Genomic DNA, 20,733 nt, shown 5'->3' with positions numbered 1-20,733 from the left:
CATGTGAGGAAGAGAAGGAGCCAGGGGTGGGGGAGAAAAGCAGACTCCCTACTGAGCATGGACTTTCCCCCCACCCTGTGCAGGGCTCCATCTCGCAACCATGAGACTATGACCTGAACTGAAATCCAGAGTTGGGCACTTAACCAAATGAGCCACCCAGTCACCCCTCCTTGGTTATTTTGGTAAATTAGACAAAGTATATTTTTAGAAAACAAACTTAGAGCAGTGAAAGTGCACAAAGAGCTTAACTATTTAGTCACTTTAATTCATTATATTTTAGGACATTTTATCTGTTCTATTCTCATTTAATGTATTATCATAATGAGTCATCCTTATATCAAACATAAGATATGAGGTATTAATTTGGAAATGCTAGTTCCTTTCTTTTCTGAAAAGAATTCTGCATCTTCATCTTCCTTCTTTCTGCTTTCTTAATTTTCTTAGTGTATGTAGAACATGTAAATGTTTGTTTCTATTTTGTTAGTTTCATTGGTTTGCTGCCTACAAAGAATAACACATATTTATTATAAAAATGTCACTCAGCACAGAAAGACTTAAAGAATAAATTATTTGAATTTCATGAAATGATGCTATTCAGAGATAACCAGTATCATTATTTTGGTAAATCTCCTTCTAAGTCTTTTTCTAGGTATAGATATATAGATGAGTGGGGGAGGATCAAGATGGCAGAGGAGTAGGAGACCTAAATTTCCTCTGGTCCCAGGAATTCAGCTAGATAGTTATCAAACCATTCTGAATACCTACAAACGCAGCAAGAGATAAAAAAAAAAAAAAAAAAAAGAATAGCAGCAATTCTGTGGACAGAAAAGAGACCATTTTCTGGAAGGTAGGACTTGGAGAGAAGTGAATCTGAGATGATATATGGGACAATAGACTACAGGGGGTGGGGCCAGCTCCCAGCAAATGATTGAGCAGCAGAGCACAAAATCAGAACTTTCAGAAGGCTCCTCCATGGAGGGACATCACTCCAGTGGCTAAGCAGGGGAGTGGAATCCTTGCAGTGTGGTCTCAGGATCCTCAGAGTCACAGAAAGACCAGGGGTGCCTGAGTGTGGCAGAACTCCCAGGTATCAGAGTGGGGAAGCTGGCTGTAGAGATGGAGTCGAGGAGTGGGCTCTCAGCTCAGGGTTGCCATAAAACGTGATCTCCAGGACAGTTGGCCACTACTCTTCAAGTAGAGACCCAACAAGCAGCAGCTCTGGAGTGGCACAGGAGCATGCTGTAAGAATCTGCTAGGTTTGGAGACTCCAAATGGGCCATGTGCCAGAGATAGAAATGCTTGGTCAGAAGCCAGGAGAGTTCAGAGTGCAGCCTGAGACCAGAGAGATAAGCATGATTGACTGCTTTTCTCTGAGGACTCACTGAAGAGGGGGGCCCCGAACTCTCAGCTCCTCTGGGGTCAGAGATTGGGAGGCCACCTTCTTCATTCTCATCCTCCAAAGCTGTATGGAAAGCATTCAGGGAACAAAAGCTACTGAGACCAAAACCTAGCAGATTAGTTAGCCTGGCCCCTGGCAAGGGTGGTTCAATTCTGCCTTCGGCAAAGACATTTGAGAATCACTGCAACAGGCCCTTCCCCCAGAAGATCAGCAAGAACATCTAGCCAGGACCAGGTTTACTTACCAATGAGAACTGCAGAACTCCCAGTGCTAGGGGAATACAGCACATAGAATTCATGGCTTTTCCCCCATGATTCTTTAGTTTTTCAAAGTTAAATTTTTAAAATTTTCTTTATGATTTGTTTTTCTATTTTTAAAATCTTTTCCTTTTTGCTGTATTTTTAAAAAGATTTTATTTATTTATTTGAGAGACAGACAGACAGACAGACAGCATGAGAGGGGAAAGGTCAGAGGGAGAAGCAGACTCCCTGCCAAGCAGGGAGCCTCATGCGGGGCTCGATCTTGGGACTCCAGGATCATGACCTGAGCCGAAGGCAGTCACTTAACCAACTGAGCCACCCAGGTGCCCTCCTCTTTGCTATTTTAACCAACATCTTATCAATACCTTTTTAAAAATGTTTTTAAATTTTCATTTTAATAGTCATATTCTATCCCTTCATTGTATTTAACCTTATTTTTTGTACATATAAGCTTTTCTTTCTTTAAAATTTTGGGGATAGTTTCTTCTAATAGACTAAAATATACTCTAAATCTAGTGTATGGCTTTGTTTTAGTCTCCCGTCTGATCACATTCTCTCCTTTTTTTTTTTGTTAAATTTTTTTCTTTCTTTTTTCAACCAACTTATTATCTTATTAATTCCTTTTTAAAAATCTTTTAAAATTTTCATTCTTATAGTCTTATTCTATCACTTCATCAAATTTACCCTTATTTTTGTATACATATGTTTTTCTTTCTTTAAAATTTTGGGAGGCAGTTTCTTCTAACAGGCCAAAATACACCCCAAATCAAGTGTATGGCTCTATTCTATTTGCCAGCCTGGTCATATATATATTTTTTTCCTTTCTTTTCCTCCTGATTTTGGGTCTCTTCTGATTTGTTTAGTGTATATTTTTCTGGGGTCTTTGTTACCGTTTTAGTGTTTTGTTCTTTCATTCATCTATTTTGTTCTGGACAAAATAACAAAGCAGAAAAACTCACCTCAAAAAAAGAACAAGAGGCAATACTGACGACTAGGGACCTAATCAATACAGACATTAAGAAGCTATCAGAACTAGAGATCAGAATGATGATTATAAAGATGCTAGCTGGGCTTGAAAAAGCATAGAAGATACTAGAGAATCCCTTTCTGGAGAAATGAAAGAACTAAAATCTAACCAAGTTGAAATAAAAAAAGCTGTTAATGAGATGCGATCAAGAATTGTTACTGCTCGGATAAATGAAGCAGAAGAGAGAGTTAGTGATACGGAAGACCAAATGATGGAGAATAAAGAAGCTGAAAAAAAGAGAGATAAACAACTGCTGGATCATGAGGGGAGAATTTGAGAGATAAGTGATACCATAAGATGAAACAATATTAGAATAATTGGGATCCCAGAAGAAGAAGAAAGAGAGAGGGGGGCAGAAGGTATAGTGTAGCAGATTATAGTGGAGAACTTCCCTAATTTGGGAAAGGAAACAGGAATCAGAATCCAAGGGGCACAGAGAAACCCCCCTCAAAATCAATAAAAAATAGGTCCACACCCTGTCATCTAATAGTAAAACTTACAAGACTCAGAGACAAAGAGAAAATCCTGAAAGTAGCTTGGGACAAGAGGTCTGTAACCCACAACGGCAGAAATATTAGATTGGCAGGAGACCTATCCACAGAGACGTGGCAGGCCAGAAAGGACTGGCATGATATATTTAGAGCACTAAGTGAGAAAAATATGCAGCCAAGAATACTATATCCAGCTAGGCTGTCATTGAAAATAGAAGGAGAGATAAAAATCTTCTAGGACAAACAAAAACTAAAAGAATTTGGAAACACCAAACCAGCCCTACAGGAAATAACAAAAGGGGTCCTCTAAGCAAAGACAGAGCCTAAAAGTAACATAAACCAGAAAGGAACAGAGACAATATACAGTAATATTCACCTTACAGGCAATACAATGGCACTAAATTCATATCTTTCAGTAGTTACCCTGAATGTAAATGGGCTAAATGCCCCAATCAAAAGACACAGGGTATCAGAATGGATTAAAAAAAGAAGACCCATATGTATGCTGTCTTCAAGAGACTGATTTTAGGCCCAAAGACACCTCCAGATTTATAGTGAGGGGCTAGAAAATCATTTACCATGATAATGGACATCAAAAGAAAGCTGGAGTGGCTATCCTTTTATCAGATAAATTAGATTTTTAAACCAAAGACTATAAAAAGAGATGCAGAAGGACACTATATCCTAGTTAAAGGATCTGTACAACAAGAAGATCAAAAAAGTGTAAATATCTATACCCCTAACATGGGAGCAACTAATTATATAAACCAATTAATAACAAAAATCAAAGAAACACATCAACAATAATACAATAATATAGGGGACTTTAACACCCTCCTCACTGAAATGGGCAGATCATCTAAGCAAAGGATCAACAAGGAATAAAGACTTTACATGACATACTAGACCAGATGGACATCACAGATATATTCAGAACATTCCATCCCAAACAAGAGAATACACATTATTCTCTAGTGCACACGGAACATTCTCCAGATTCTCCTGGGTCACAAGTCAGGTCTCAACCAGTACCAAAGATTGGGATCATTCCCTGCATATTTCAGACCACCGTGCTTTGAAACTAGAACTCAACTACAAGAGAAAATTGGAAGGAACTCAAATGCATGGAGGCTAAAGAGCATCCTACTAAAGAATGAATGGGCCAACCAGGAAATTAAAGAAGAATTTTAAAAATTCATGGAAACAAACAAAAATAATAAAAAAAAAAAACTGTTCAAAATCTTTGGGATGCAGCAAAGGGGGTCCTAAGAGTAAAGTATATAGCAATACACAGATGATATTTTATGTTGAGATCATACTATTAATGTAGTTTTGCACCTGCTTTTTTGCATCTAATAATATGCTGTGGACATTTTTATGTCAATGAATATAGGTATAGACCATTCTTTTTCAATGGCAGTCATTGCATGATGTATCAGAATTAATTTAAGACATCTCCTGTTGCCAGACATCCTGTGCAAAAATCGAGAAATTTATACGTACTATTTTTGAGAATTCATAGATTCTTTGAAGTCAATTCACAGACTCTTTAGGATCTCAGTCCATGAATCTAAGTGAAGAATCCCTGAATGAGATGATTTTAAAGTTGCTTTCTCTTTTTAACACTTACACACACACACACACCCCTTACATACACATCATGCTCACGTCACACACAGAATTTTAATGTGTATTTGGAAAAGCTTTGACACCTGCTTGATATAGAACATAGTCTTATAAAACCTCTGTAAAATCACTTGACTGGGTATAGTTATTGGAATGAATTTCCATTTATTTCAGGTTCTTCAATGGCGAGCCCACCAGGAAGAGGTAGCACGATTGGAAATGGAAATTTCTGCCAGAAGAAGAGAAAAGGAGAAGGAGAAAGAGAAGCTTTGGAAGGAGAAGGAATTGTTACAAAGAACAGAGATGAAAAAGAAAGTATGAAATCTGCTATTTCTGCGAATGTGTGAATGAATGTTCAGTTGTCTGAGTTCTGATTATCTTGGTGTTTGACATGGAATCATCATAGGCAGTTCTTAGAAAGATTCATAAGGTTCTAGTGGAGTCTTGCTTCAGTTCATTTAAGCTTCAAAATTTGTGGATATGGAGGAGAATCCACTTTATTAACCTGCATGAGCACAGGTACTTGTGATTAGAAGAAAGGCCGTAAGGAAAGAAAAGTCAGGGTTTATGACTTGTTAAATCTTGTTCTAAGTAGGAACATGCAAAGGTAACATTTTGGTTGACTGCAGTGTAGCAACCAACTGTCAAAAGAGGTCTTTGCTAGTAAAATACATTGTACCAAGGTCAGAGCAGCTTATGGCACACCAGAAGGCCCTTTAAGGAATTTACTTCCTGACTTATTATTTGTTAGATTGTTTTTCATTTGCTGACACGAATTCATCACTCTACTTTTGAGCAAACATTTGCTTCCCAGTTTTCAAAAAATTAATCACAACTCTTATTAACAGCTTCAAAATGATTGCTGATATTCCATGGAAGGAAAAAAGTGAATTTGAGATGTGATTTTAAACATGTGTCTGGGGTATTTATTTAGATGTTTTTGTTTATTTTATCAATTTTTGTGGTGTAAACAAACACATTAGTACTCATCACCTAGCATTGAAACTCTTAAGGTTTTTTATTCTTTTATAGATTTATTTTATTTTACAGATTACATTGAAGTCCTCTCTTGAGGATGTACTCGGTACCATTTTCCTTCTTACCTCCCCAAAGCCAGTCTTGATCATAAATTTTATTCCTATCTTTACAGGCCATCAATTGCTTTTAACATTTTTTTTAAAAGATTTTATTTATTTATTTTACAGAGATCTGTAAATTGCTTATTAGTACTTTTTGTTTGTCTGTTTTTCTTTATTAATCTGTAGAAGTTATTTATAAATTCTGGATACTATTTCTTTTTGTCAGTTATACTTTCTTTCATTGGTCATCTTTGCCTTTAAATTTGGTCTATAGTGTCTACGGTTCAATGGAAATTTAAAATGATCAAGTAATCAAAGTTATTAAACTTTTCTCCTTTGCAAACTGTGCTTTCCTTTATGAAGCATGACCTGATAGTGAGAGCATCTTTAGAGTTCTTGATCACTTCTGCTTAGGACCCTGTACATTTTACTGGCCCAGGACTAGTGCATGTATTGTGTGAGATTTGGGACCTGTGCTGTGAGATTGCAGTGTTAACTTAGCACTCATACACAGCACCAGCCTGGCTTCCTCTGATGACCCTTCTCCTTCTCTGGTCCTAACCAGAAAGTTAGCCCCCTTATCACTTTTCTGGGGAGTGGTCTTGGTGTGTCTGAGTCTCACTGTGTGCATGGACAAGTCCTACAGGACTTCTTGCTCTTCTTAAGAGGCATGATTCCAGCTCCCGTGCACAAAAGTCTCATAGCTACTGTTAAAGACCCAGCCACCAGCTCCTCAGGCCTGTCTCAGGCCCAGTTCTGTACAAGAACCCTTTGGCTCTGGCAGCCTCTTACTGCTCTGACTTTGAGTTCCATCTTTATCTTCAGCACTGGGGCATTTGTGTGTGTTTGTGTGCAGTTGTATTATAGTTTGTCCAAAATTTCTATGTGTTTAAAGTAGGAAAGGAGATTTCTATGTCCACTCAGACAAACTGACCAAAGTTGTGGCTGCCTTTATATATACTATGAATCCAGACTCTCTTTGTTCTATTTTCTATGCTAGAGACAAATTTTAGTTCTTTACTGTTTGGCAGAAACCCTCCTTTAGTTTCTCAAATCAGAAGCTCCCCATGACTTGAGACTGCTTGCTTTGTTAGCTGGTGCTCTGGTTTTCCTCATCTACTGTTTCACCTGCCTGGATTTCTCTTCTCATAAGCTAGCAGCCATAGAGGTAGAAAAACTATTCCATGTATAATACCCCACCTGAGGATTTCTGAATAACAGATCGTCTTTTTCCTAATTCTTCTTCTCAGCAACTTGTCTTTTAGGGAATGACACTGCCTTTTTGCTGGAATAACATTTTTAATTTGTATTCCAAAGTTTACCCTGGTAGATGCCCAACTCTTTTCAAATCGACATTTAAATTAGATTACTTTTTCTTCTGTGCTTTAAAACTTGAGTTGAACATAGGATACCCAGTTTTCATAGTTTTATCTCAAGACTCAAAGTAAGTTGTTATTCCTAGGCTGTTAGGTGATAATGGTAATATTTCAGAAACATCTCTTCACTTTTGATATTATTGTCATGATAAAAATCAAAGAATAATGTCTTTCCATAAACTATCCCTAGGAGCTATTTAAGAAACAAAATTACTGTGCTAGGTGAACCTTAAAATGCCTGATATGTAATATTGGCCCCAGTACCACCCTTTCACTAGATGTAGCATTTTGGATGGCTTGAATAACATAAAAACTACTCTGCATCACAGCGTTTTAGGAGGTTTTTTACTGTTTCATGCCTGGAGTTCAATGGGATTAAAGCAAGGATGGTTTCAGCCTCACTGCAAAAATAGAGATTTCAAGCAAGGCTCATATTAAAAGGAGACAGATTCCTTCCTTGCTCTAGCATGTTACATTTCTCTCCCAATTTTACTGGTTCCTAATCCAGCACTGAAGCCCCCACATTGTACTGCTGAAGGATGGGAAGCATTATCAGGAAAGTCAGAATAACTTCAACAGCCATGGCCCACCAGCCATGTGACCTTCAGCCTTACCTCTGAGATGTTTCTAGGGAGAAATCTATCATTTTGTGATCTCTCAGCCTCAAGGGACATCATATCAGTAAATATCAATAGACCCACGCATCAGTAGAACCTTGGCACTTACATGGTCCCCCTTGACCTCAGGTGATTTGGTAAATACTCAGAATTACATTCATCCTACAGATAACCAGGAGACAGCAAAAACAGTCTAAAATAAAAAAGGGTAGGTTATCATAAACAGAATGCAGGCTAGAGGGCTAGGCCAGTACTGCTTCCTAGAAGATTTAAGAAGCTCTGCTCTTCGGAGGGTGTCTTCTCAATTCATATCAAAGCTATTCTCTCAGTGTGGGAATCTGTGCATTCTTATGAGAACAATTTATCATGAAATTCCCTCCCCATTGTTTCTTAATCTAATAATATACTGACCTAAAGAGCTAAAAGTAGGGGGGTGGGTAGATAGACACTGAAGAAGGATAAAAAATAAATTCCCAGCCTATAAACTCTACTTCAGGATTGTTGGGACTGAAAGGGGCCAATGAATCACACCTGTGATAAGCGGGCTTCTAAGATAGGCTCCAAGATTTCCTGCCCTCCTGGGATACATATCCTATATAATCACCAGGATTATAACTTCCATGGGTTAGGTTATATTATATGGCACAGACAACCTTGGGAAAGGGAGATTACCCAGAAGGACTTGATCTAGTCACATGAGCTCTTTAAAAGTACAGAGTTTTCTTTGGCTTGTCACAAGAGGGGTCATCAGAGATTTAAAGCATGAAAAGGACATGACTAAATATTTTGGCTTGAAGATTGAGGAGGTCACATGGCAAGGAATGTGGGTAAACTCTAGCAGCGGAAAGTGGTCCTGGCTGACAGCCAGAAGGGAAATGGGAACCTGTAACCTATAGTCCTACGACTGTGAGGAACTGAATTCCACCAAAACCAAGAATGAGCTTGGAAACATATTTTCCTCTGAAGCTTCCAGGTGAGAACTCAGTTTTGTCAGCACCTTGATTTCGTTCTTGTGATATCATGGGCAAAGAGTTCAGGGACACCATGCTGGACTTCTGACTTAAAGGAGTCTGAGTTCATAAGTAAGTTTGGTCTAAGCTGCTAAATTTGTGTTAAGTGTTACACAGCAGTTAAAAAACTAGTACAGTTTTTGATATCTAGAAGTGAATTGTTGCCGTAACAAATACCTGAAAATGTGGAATGGAATTAGGAAGTGGGAAGAAGTAGGAAGAATTTTAGGAACATGACAGAAAAAAGTCTAGAATGCCTTCAACTGATTTGGTAAAGATGTGGCTTTCTGAGTCTCAGAAGGAAGTGACGAACATGTTCTTCAACACTGGAGAAAGGATCACTGTTATGTGGTGACAAGAAGCCTAAGGAATTAATTCTGCATTGCAGTTAGGTGGAAAACATTCCTGAGTAATGAACTTCTTATGTGATGAGCAAAGAAGATTACTGAAATGTTGAAGGTGTCACTAGGATTTTTTGCTGCTTACAGTAACAAGGAGAGCTTTGATGCTTTGGGAAAATTCTCCATCTATGTAAATGGCAAAAGACTCCAGAGTTAAGAGATTATTGCCACCATCATGCCATAGAGAAAAGGCTGAAAGTGTGAATGTACAATCCTGTTACAGTGTTGAAAAGATCACAGGGTCAGAGTATTCAGTCATATAAAAGACCCTTCTAGGAGATTAAGGGTGTTTCTCTTAGATCTCAAACTAGAAAGCCTCTGGGAAGTTTAAGGGCAATTTCTCTCAGCCATCTCAATAGAAAACCAAGAGAGAGAGAAAGGATTATCTCAAAAAGACCTGTGGGTGTGTGGCTTTTGTCTAATGGAGTGAATCCTCATAAAATCTGCAAAGGCTCACTTGGTTCTTGCGACAATTTTTCAGAAACACTGCCAGCTTGACTGAAAGGGACAGAGCGAGTATGAAATGAAAGGAGGCTCCTGGACCTCCCAAAATTCTCTTGGCAGGAAGCAGGCTGATGAAACTACTTAGAAAGTTGGCATTCCTAATACTTCTACCACCGGACCAACCTACCCATCTAGGCTCAGGAAAATCTTCGCTTTACTTTTCACCACCTTATACATAGAATGGTTGTATCACCTTCCAGTAAGATATACTGACAGTAGATTGTATATAAACCCAAAGGGGTCACTAAAAGTCCTATTTAGGATTATCATTCATCCATGTATGCATTCATTTATTCATTAAGTATGTACCAAGTGTCTTTAATGTGACACACATTATACCCAGTCCTTCATGAAATTGTAAGAGGTCACCCAACTCAAACAGAAGTTGCCCCTTTTCAGATATCTATCTATCTATCATTTATTTTAAATAGGCTCCACACTGGGTGTTAGGTTTGAAATCATGACCCTAAGATGAAGACTGGAGCTGAGGTCTAGAGTTGGACAGTTAACCAACTGAGCCACCCAGCCACCACTTTGGTATCTTTTTGTTGTTGTTGTTTAATTTTTTTAAATTTTTTAATTTTTTATAAACATATAATATATTTTTATCCCTAGGGGTACAGGTCTGTGAATCGCCAGGTTTACACACTTCACAGCACTCACCATAGCACATACCCTACCCAATGTCCATAACCTCACCCCCCTCTCCCAACCCCCCTCCCCCCAGCAATCCTCAGTTTGTTTTGTGAGATTAAGAGTCACTTATGGTTTGTCTCCCTCCCAGTCCCATCTTGTTTCATTTATTCTTCTCCTACCCCCTTAACCCCCCCCATGTTGCATCTCCACTTCCTCATATCAGGGAGATCATATGATAGTTGTCTTTCTCCGATTGACTTATTTCGCTAAGCGTGATAACCTCTAGTTCCATCCACGTCGTCGCAAATGGCAAGATTTCATTTCTTTTGATGGCTGCATAGTATTCCATTGTGTATATATACCACATCTTCTTTATCTATTCATCTGTTGATGGACATCTAGGTTCTTTCCATAGTTTGGCTATTGTAGACATTGCTGCTATAAACATTCGGGTGCACGTGCCCCTTCGGATCACTACGTTTGTATCTTAGGGTAAATACCCAGTAGTGCAATTGCTCAATGAGATATCACCTCACACCAGTCAGAATGGCTAAAATTAACAAGTCAGGAAATGACAGATGCTGGCGAGGATGCGGAGAAAGGGGAACCCTCCTACACTGTTGGTGGGAATGCAAGCTGGTGCAACCACTCTGGAAAACAGCATGGAGGTTCCTCAAAATGTTGAAAAACCCTATGAATTTGGTATCTTTTTAAAGGGATGTGTTTACCTGCTCCATCACAAAGATAATACACAATTCTTGGTTAGGTTAGTAGAAGCTCTAACTAATAATACAGAAGGGTTTCTTTTATCTTCAAACTTTATGAGTAAGCAAAAGGGTTAACAGAGAAAAATTAAAAAATACAAAATGGAGTGAGATATATAAAGTTTGCAATTAGTTAAGCATGACTATGTATAGTAAATTAAATATATATGCATATATACACAGTATTTACAAATGGGTATATTTGTGTAGGTACATACACACACACACATAAGTATAGTGTGACTTTCCTGCCTCTCTCACTGGGTACTGATTGCTTAGGGAGTTTAGGATAGTGCCTTCGCCTTCTTTTATGCCTAGACCTCCTCTTCTCTTATTTCCTTGTTCTGTATCAGCAAACCATACTTTGGGTATCTGTCCTCACATGATGGTCCATGCTAGTCTGATTAATTCCTAGTGTGAATCCTCTTATGCCAATAAAAGTTATTAGTTTTGCTACCATTGATCAAAGTTCAGGCCTTAACATATAAACATTTTGCCCTGACTGACTCCAGTAAGGTTCGTCAAGTCTCTATTAATTTTTTCTTTTTGTTAAGGCTTTTAATTGCTACTGTATGCATTTGTGCACTGCAGGAACTGCAGAATATAGAACTGTCCTGTGCAATTTCCTTCAAATGCCTGTGGCTGATTACCTTTTATTTCCAGTGCAAGCTTTGCTATTCCAGAGGGTGGGAGATATAGATTTAACGACTTAGATAGTGGGAAAAAGGGCGTTTAAGATAAGAGCACTGCCTGGAAAACATCCCCTGACTGATTAAAGGAGTGTGTGTGTGCAAAAGAGAGCTAGTGATCTAACTGGATCCCACTTAGACTAAAATGACTTAAGATATAAATACTGTAAATTTTGTAATGTATATCTGGGGACCAACTGAACTGTGAACTTACAAAAACACTATGGCAGCACTCAGCAACACAGTAATGCAGTGACTTTCAGGTGATCTAAATCTGCTTAAAGCACTTTTTTACATTCTCATAAATGGAGAATATGGAATATAAAAACTCTGATCAATGCCTTGGACTTTGAAAATATGTCTTTGAAACTCTCTGAACTCCAGTTTGATGTCTGCTCTAACATACACCCACCTAAACTTCTCACTTGCAAACATCCTCTTTTTAAAGGAACCACCTGCTACTAAAGCCAAAGTGTTTCCATCTGGCTGAGGTCCAATCTGTTGAACTGTTTCCTATCCTCAGTTTTGTGGTTCTCTCAATTACTAATTCCTAAAAGTGTAAAGTTGCAGTAAACATTTGAGGAGGAGTTTGTCTTTAATTATTGGTCTTTTTATTGGGGAATCTGGTGAAGTATCCCAACTGGGGAGCTATAAAACCTAGTGAGTAAAATAACTATCAGGATATTATACTCATCAGAAGGAGGACATAGTTAATATATATTTTATGTAAAACTGACTCCGAAGAAACTGGGGTTCAGAGTTTATTTTCTGAATTTTTAATATTAGTCCTCTGAATAATATTATTTAAATAAAGAAATTAATGTAATATGGGAAGTTTAATTATCCAAAAGAAATCAAAGATCATGTAATTTTAAAATGTTCATAATGTTCCTTATTTTGTTATTAAAATTTAGAAATGAACATTAACATAAGCTTATTAACTGATTCTAACATTCTAATATGAGACTGAATGTAGAGCCAGCTATCAGTATATTAATGAACAGGTGACATAAAGGTAGGATGAAATAGGGCTACACTGAGACACATGATAAGTAAATTGTCAAAATTCAAAGACAAAGAATGAATTTTAAGAGCAGCAAGAAAAAAAGAGAGAACTTACATATAAGGGAACCCTGATAAGACCATAGGTAGATTCCTCCACACAAACATTTCAGGCCAGAAGACAATGGAATGACATTCAAAAAAATTGAAAGAAAATAATTGTCAATGCTGTCCTTCAGAAATGGAGGAATAAAAACTTCCAAACAACAAAAGCTGAGGGAGTTCATTACCGCCAGACCTGCCTTATAAGAAATACTAAAGAGAGTTCTTGAGTGGAAGTAAAAGAATGCTAATTAACATAATTAAAACACAAAAAAGTAGCATAAACCTCACTGGTACTGGTAAATATATAGTCATTGTTAGATTCTGCAATATGGTAATAGTGGTACATAACTCAAAAGTCTAGCTTAAAAGTTAAAAAAAGAATATGGTAAAAAGCATCAATACAACGATCTGTTATTAGTTACACAACGAAAAGAAAACGCCTGTAAATGGTAATAGCAATAACCTAAAGTATGGGAGAGAAAAGACGTAAATGTGTAAAATATATTAATTCTATTGAAGTTAAGTTGTTATCAGTTTAAAGTAGGTTTAATATAAATTTAATAGGGAGGCCTGGGGGACTCAGTTGGTTAAGCATCCGCCTTTGGCTCAGGTCATGTTCCCAGGGTCCGGGATTCAAGTCCTGCATCAGGCTCTCTGCCCAGCAGGGAGCCTGCTTCTCTCTCTGTAGGCCACTCGCTCTGCTTGTGCTGGCTCTCTCTCTCTGCCTCTGACAAATAAATAAACAAAATCTTTAAAAAAATGAAATAATAAATAAATAAATTCATTCAATATATTTTATATAAGCCTCATGATAACCACAAAGGGAAATCTTATAGTAATTATACAAAAGAACATGATAAAGAAGTAAAAGCATATTAATACCAAGATATCAAAACTAAAAAAAAAAAAAGATAAAAAAGAACAGTAGATCTACAAAATAACCAGAAAACAATTAACAAAATGACAATAATAAGTTCTTACCTATCGAAAATTACTTTAAATGTAAACAGATTAAATTCCCCAATCAAAAGACATATAATGGCTGAATGGATTTAATAAAAAAAATAAAAATCCCACACCCAACGACATGCTGCCTACAAAAGACTCTTTTTAGCCTTAAAGATACACATAAACTGAGAGTGAAGGGATGGATAGAGACATTTCAAGCAAATGGTAATTAAAGCCAACCAACCAAACAACAAAAAACTACACAAAACAAATAAAACTCCAAAAGTAGCTATACTTACAGCAGATAAAATAGACTTTAAATTTAAAATGGTAAAAATAGACAAAGAAAGTCAGTATATAATGAAAAAGTGTTTAAGACATCGAGATGGTATAACTGTAAATATTTATGCACCTAACATTGGAACACCTAAATATGTAAAGCAGAAACTAACAAAGCTAAAAGGGGAAATAAATAGTAATACAGTAATAGACATTTTAATAGACTACTTTAAACAACAGGTAGATTTACAGAGAACCAAGAAGGAAACGGTGGATCTGAACAATACTGTAGATCATGTCATCTGCAAAGAGACAGAGTTTGACTTCTTCATTGCCAATTTGAATACTTTTTATTTCTTTTTATTGTCTGATTGCTGTTGCTAGGACTTCTAGTACTATGTCGAACAAGAGTGGTGAGAATGGGCATCTTTTATATGGAAAACCCAAAAGACTCCACCCCCAAACTACTGGAACTCATACAGCAACTCAGTAATGTGGCAGGATACAAAATCAATGTACAGAAATCAGTTGCTTTCTTATACACTAACAATGAAAATATAGAAAGGGAAATGAGAGAATTGATTCCATGTACTATAGCACCAAGAACCATAAGATACCTGGGAATAAACCTAACCAAAGAGTTAAAGGATCTGTGCTCGAGAAACTACAGAACACTCATGAAAGAAATTGAAGAAGACACAAAAAGATGGAAGACCATTCCATGCTCATGGATCGGAAGAATAAACATCGTTAAAGTGCCTATACTGCCTAGAGCAATCTATACTTTCAATGCCATCCCAATCAAAATTCCACTGGCATTTTTCAAAGAGCTGAAACAAACAATCCTAAAATTTGTATGGAACCAGAAGAGACCCCGAATTGCTAAGGAAATGTTGAAAAAGAAAAACAAAACTGGAGACATCATGATGCCGATTTCAAGCTTTACTACAAAGCTGTGATCACCAAGACAGCATGGTACTGACACAAAAACAGACACATAGACCAGTGGAACAGAGTAGAGAGACTAGATATGGACCCACAACTCTGTGGTCAAATAATCTTTGACAAAGCAGGAAAAAATATACAGTGGAAAAAGTCTCTTCAATAAATGGAGCTGGGAAAATTGGACAGCTATGTGTAGAAGAATGGAATTCCACCATTCTCTTACACCATACACAAAGATAAACTTGAAATGGGTAAAAGACCTCAATGTGAGGCAGGAATCTATCAAAATCCTAGAGGAGAACGTAGGCAGTATACTCTTTGACATCGGTCGCAGAACTTCTTTCATGGTATGTCTCCAAAGGCAAAGGAAACAAAAGCGAAAAGGAACTTTTGGGACTTCATCAAGATCAAAAGCTTCTGCACAGCGAAGGAAACAGTCAACAAAACAAAGAGGCAACCCACAGAATGGGAGAAGATATTTGCAAATGACACTACAGACAAAAGGCTGATATCCAAGATCTATAAAGAACTCCTCAAACTCAACACACACAAAACAGATAATCATGTCAAAAAATGGGCAGAAGACATGAACAGACACTTCTCCAAAGAAGATATACAAATGGCTAACAGACACATGAAAAAATGTTCATCATCATTAGCAATCAGGGAGATTCAAATCAAAACCACATTGAGTTACCACCTTACACCAGTTAGAATGGCCCAAATTAACAAGACAGTAAACAACAAGTGTTGGAGAGGATGTGGAGAAAGGGGAACCCTCCTACACTGTTGGTGGGAATGCAAGTTGGTGCAGCCACTTTGGAAAACAGTGTGGAGATTCCTTAAGAAACTAAAAATAGAGCTACCCTATGACCCTGCAATTGCACTACTGGGTATTTACCCCAAAGATACAGATGTAGTGAAAAGAAGGGCCACCTGTACCCCAATGTTCATAGCAGCAATGGCCACAGTTGCCAACTGTGGAAAGAACCAAGATGCCCTTCAATGGACAAATGGATAAAGAAGATATGGTCCATATATACAATGGAGTATTATGCCTCCACCAGAAAGGATGAATACCCAACTTTTTATCAACATGGACAGGACTGGAAGAATTATGCCAAGTGAAATAAGTCAAGCAGAGAGAGTCAAGTATCGTATGGTTTCATTTACTTGTGGAGCATAAGGAATAACACAGAGGACATTGAGAGATAGAGAGGAGAAGTGAGATGGGGGAAATCGGAGGGGGAAACTAACCATGAGAGACTGTGGACTCTGAGAAACAAACAGTTTTGGAGGAGAGAGGGGTAAGGGGTTGGGTGAGTCTGGTGGTAGGTATTATGGAGGGCACATATTGCATGGAGCACTGGGTGTGGTGCATAAACAATGAATTTTGGAACACTGAAAACAAATAAAATGGAAAAAATATTGTAGATCAAATGGAAGTAACAGACATATATAAAATATTATATGCAACAACAGAATATGCATTCTTCTTAAGTGCACATGGAACATTTCCTAGGACATACCTTATGTTAGGCCACAAAACAAGTCTTAGCAAAAATAATGTTAAAATTGTACCAAGTATCTTCTCTGACCACAATGGCATGAAATTAGAAATTAATAACAAGAGGAAAACTGGAAAATTCACAAACACAGGAAATTAAACAATACTCTTTTGAATAACCAATGAATCAAAGAAGAAATTAAGAAATAAAGTTTCTTGAGACAAATGAAAATAGAAATTCACCATACCAGAACTTGTGGGACATAGCAAAAGCAGTTCTTAGAGGGAAGTTCATAGCAGTAAGTGCCTACATTAAGAAGTAAGAAATATCCCACGTAAACAACCTAACTCTACACCTTAAGGAACTAGAAAAAGAAAAACAAAATTAGCCTAAATTAGAAGAAAGGAAATAATAAAGATTAGAGCAGAAATAAATAGAGAACAGAAAAACAATTGAAAAATTAACCAAACTAAGAGTCAGTTCTTGAAAAAATAAACAAAATTGACAAACCCTTAAGTAGACTAAGGAAAAAAGAGAGAAGACCCAAACTAACAAAATTTAAATGAGTAAGGAGACATTACAACTGATACGACAGACAAGGAAAGAACCATCATAGGCTACTATGAACAGGTATATGTCAAAAAAACAACCAACCAAACAAACAAACAAACAAACTGGACAACCTAGGAGAGATGGGAAAATTCTTAGAAACATACAGATTACCAAGACTGAATCAGTAAGAAATAGTAAATCTGAATAGGCCAATTACTACTAAGAAGATTAAATCATGAATAAAATGTCTCCCAAAGAAGAAAAGCCTAGGACCAGGTGGCTTCACTGTTCGATTTTAGTAAACATTTAAAGAACAGTTAACACCAATCCTTCTCAAACTCTTCCCAAAAATTTGATGAGGAGAGAACATTCCCAAACTCATTTTTTGAGGCCATCATTATCCTGATACCAAAATCAGAAAAGGAAACTAGAAAAAAAAAAAAAAACACACTATAGGTCAATATCTTGATGAATGAGATACCAAAATTCTCAATAAAATACTAGCAAACTAAATTTAGAAGTACATTAAAAGTATCATTCACCATAATCAAGTGGGATTTATCTCTGGGATGCAAAGATGTTTCAACATGCGCAAATCAACCAATGTGATACATCACAGTAATAGAATGAAAGAAAAGGATTATATGATCATCTCAGTAGATGCACAAAAATTATTCAGCAAAATTCAATATCCATTCACGATATCTCAACACAATAAAAGCCATATAAGACAAACCCACAGCTGACATCATACTCAATGGTGAAAGGATTAAAACTTTTCCTCTAACATCAAGAACAACACAGGATTCTCATTCTTATACTTTTATTCAACATAGTACTGGAGGTCCTAGTTAGAGCAATCAGGCAATGAAAGAAAAGGAAGAAAGAGTGGAAGGGAAGGGCTTCAGGATCAGAAAGGAAGAAATAAAATTGTCTCTATTTGCAGATAACATAATTTTATATATAGAAAATTCTAAAGTCTCAACCAAAAACTGACAAATCTAATCAGTAAATTTAGTAAATTTGTAGGATACAAAATCAACATACAAAAATCAGAACATTTCTATACGGTAAAAATGAAATTTTTAAAAACAAAGAAATCAATTCCATTTACAAGTAGCATCAAAAGCATCAAAAACAATAAAATACTTAACAAGTTTAACTAAGGAGTGAAATGTGTTCATGCTAAAAACTACAAGACACTGATAAAAGAAATTGAAGATGACACAAATAAATGGAAAGGTATCTCATGTTTACGGATTGGAAGAAGTAATATTGTTAATATGTCAGTACTACAGAAAACCATCTATAAATTCAGTGCAACCACTATCAAAAGTCTAATGGCATTTTTAATAAGAGTAGAAAAAACTCTCCTGAAATATATATGGAAACACAGAAGACCCTGAATAGCCAAGGAAATCCTGAGAAAGAACAAAGCAGGAGATATTATACTTCTTGATTTCAAGCTGTGCTATAAAGCTATAGTCATCAAAACATTGTGGTACTGGCATAAAAATAAGCAAATAGAGTAATGAAACGAAATAGAAAGCCCAGAAATGAATTCAACCCCATATGGTCAGCTAACACTTGATAAGAGAGCCAAGAATACTCTGGAGAAAAGATAGTCTCTTCAATAAATGTAGCTGGGATAATTGGATATTCACAAGTAAAAGAATGAAACTGGAACCATATATTATACCACTCACAAAAATTAACTCAAAATGGATTAAAGACTTAAATATAAGACCTGAATCTGTGAAACTTCTAGAAGGAAACAGGAACAAAGCTCCTTGACATGGGTCTTAGTAATGATTTTTCAGTACGAAACCTGAAGCACAAGCAACAAAAGATAAACAAGTGGGACTACATCAAATTAAAAGTTCTCAGTCAAAAGAAACTGCCAACAAAGCGAGAAGACAACCTATGGGATGAGAAAAAGTATTTGCAAACCATGTATCTGATAAAAAGTTAATATCCAAAATATATATATTAAAAAAACTCATACAACTTAACAGCAAAACCAAAATAACCCAATTAAAAATTTAGGCATTTTAAAAGGATCTAAATAGACATTTCTACAAGGAAGACATATAGAAGGCCAGAGGTACATGAAAAGATGCTCGACATTGCTAGTCATTAGGGAAATGCAAATTAAAATCACAATGAGATATTGCCTAATGCTCTTTAGAATGGCCATCATCAAAAAGACAAGAAGTAACAAACACTGGCATGGATGCGGAGAAAAGGGAACACTTGTGCACTGGTGGCGAGATTATGTGAATTGGTATAGCCACTATGGAAAACCATATGGAAGATCAAAAAAAATTAAAAATAGAACTATCATATAATCCAGAAATTCCACTTTCGAGGCTGTATTCAAATTGTACCATTTCGAGGCTGTATTCAAAAAACATGAACTCAGGGACACCTGGGTGGTTCTGTTGGTTAAGTGACTGCCTGCAGCTCAGGACATGATGCTGGAGTCCAGGATTAAGTCCTGCATTGGGCTCCCTGCTCTGCAGAGAGTCTGCTTCTCCCTTTAACCCTCCCCCCTCATCTCATTCTCTCTCTCTCTCTCTCTCTCTCAAATAAATAAATAAATAAATAAAATCTTTATTATTTTTTAAAAGATTTTTATTTATTTATTTGAGAGAGTGAGAGAGAGCATGAGAAGGGAGAAGGTCAGAGAGAGAAGCAGACTCTTTGTTGGGCAGGGAGCCCCATGCGGGACTCAATCCTGGGACTCCAGGATCTTGACCTGAGCTGAAGGCAGTTGCTTAACCAACTGAGCCACCCAGGCACCCTAAATAAAACACTTTTAAAAACACTAACTCAAAAAGATATCTACACCCCCATGTTCAAAGCACCATTATTTACAATAGTCAAGATATGGAAACAACTTAAGTATCCATCAATGGATGAATGAATAAAGAAGTCATGGTATATATACACAATGGAATATTTTCAGCCATTAAAAATGGGGAAATAAACCATTTGCAATGACTTGGATGGACATTGAAAGCATTATGCTAATGAAGTAAGACAGAGAAAGTGAAATCATAATGCTAAGTGTAGTCAGAGAAAGTAATTATGCTAAATGAAGTCAGAGAAAGGTAAATACTATATGATCTCACTTGTGTGGAATCTTAAAAGAAAAACTCTGATAAAGAGATCAGACTTATGATCACAAGGAGGGGTGGCAGGAGGAGACATTAGTGGAAGATTGTCAGAAGGTACAAACTTTCAGTTATAAGAATGACACATTACAGATATTTAATGTACAACATGGTGTCCATAGCTAACACTGGTGTATACAAAGTTGTTAAGAGAGTAAATCTTGGGACACCTGGGTGGCTCAGTTGGTTGAGCTGTTGCCTTCGGCTGGGTTTATAATCCCAGGATCCTGGGATCAAGTCCCACATCAGACTCCTTGCTCGGCGGGGAGTCTGCTTCTCTCTCTGCCTCTGCCTGCCAGTATGCCTGTTTGTTCACTCTCTCTCTCTCTCTCTCTCTCT

At 37.0% G+C, this 20,733-nt stretch overlaps 1 protein-coding gene across 1 annotated transcript in view; it reads left to right on the top strand.

Moving 5' to 3' along the window:
• CCDC148 (coiled-coil domain containing 148) overlaps window positions 1-20,733 on the top strand; it is a 245,041-nt gene that overhangs the window by 153,151 nt on the left and 71,157 nt on the right. Inside the window, exon 11 of the mRNA XM_032857859.1 lies at window positions 4,978-5,118. Within this exon, the coding sequence (XP_032713750.1) occupies window positions 4,978-5,118 (141 nt within the window). The remainder of the gene's footprint in view (window positions 1-4,977; window positions 5,119-20,733) is intronic.

Source organism: Lontra canadensis, unplaced genomic scaffold, assembly GCF_010015895.1.
Source record: "Lontra canadensis isolate GAN:19392208 unplaced genomic scaffold, GSC_riverotter_1.0 scaffold13, whole genome shotgun sequence".
Taxonomy (NCBI): domain Eukaryota; kingdom Metazoa; phylum Chordata; class Mammalia; order Carnivora; family Mustelidae; genus Lontra; species Lontra canadensis.
This window is presented reverse-complemented; position numbering and strand designations above follow the sequence as displayed.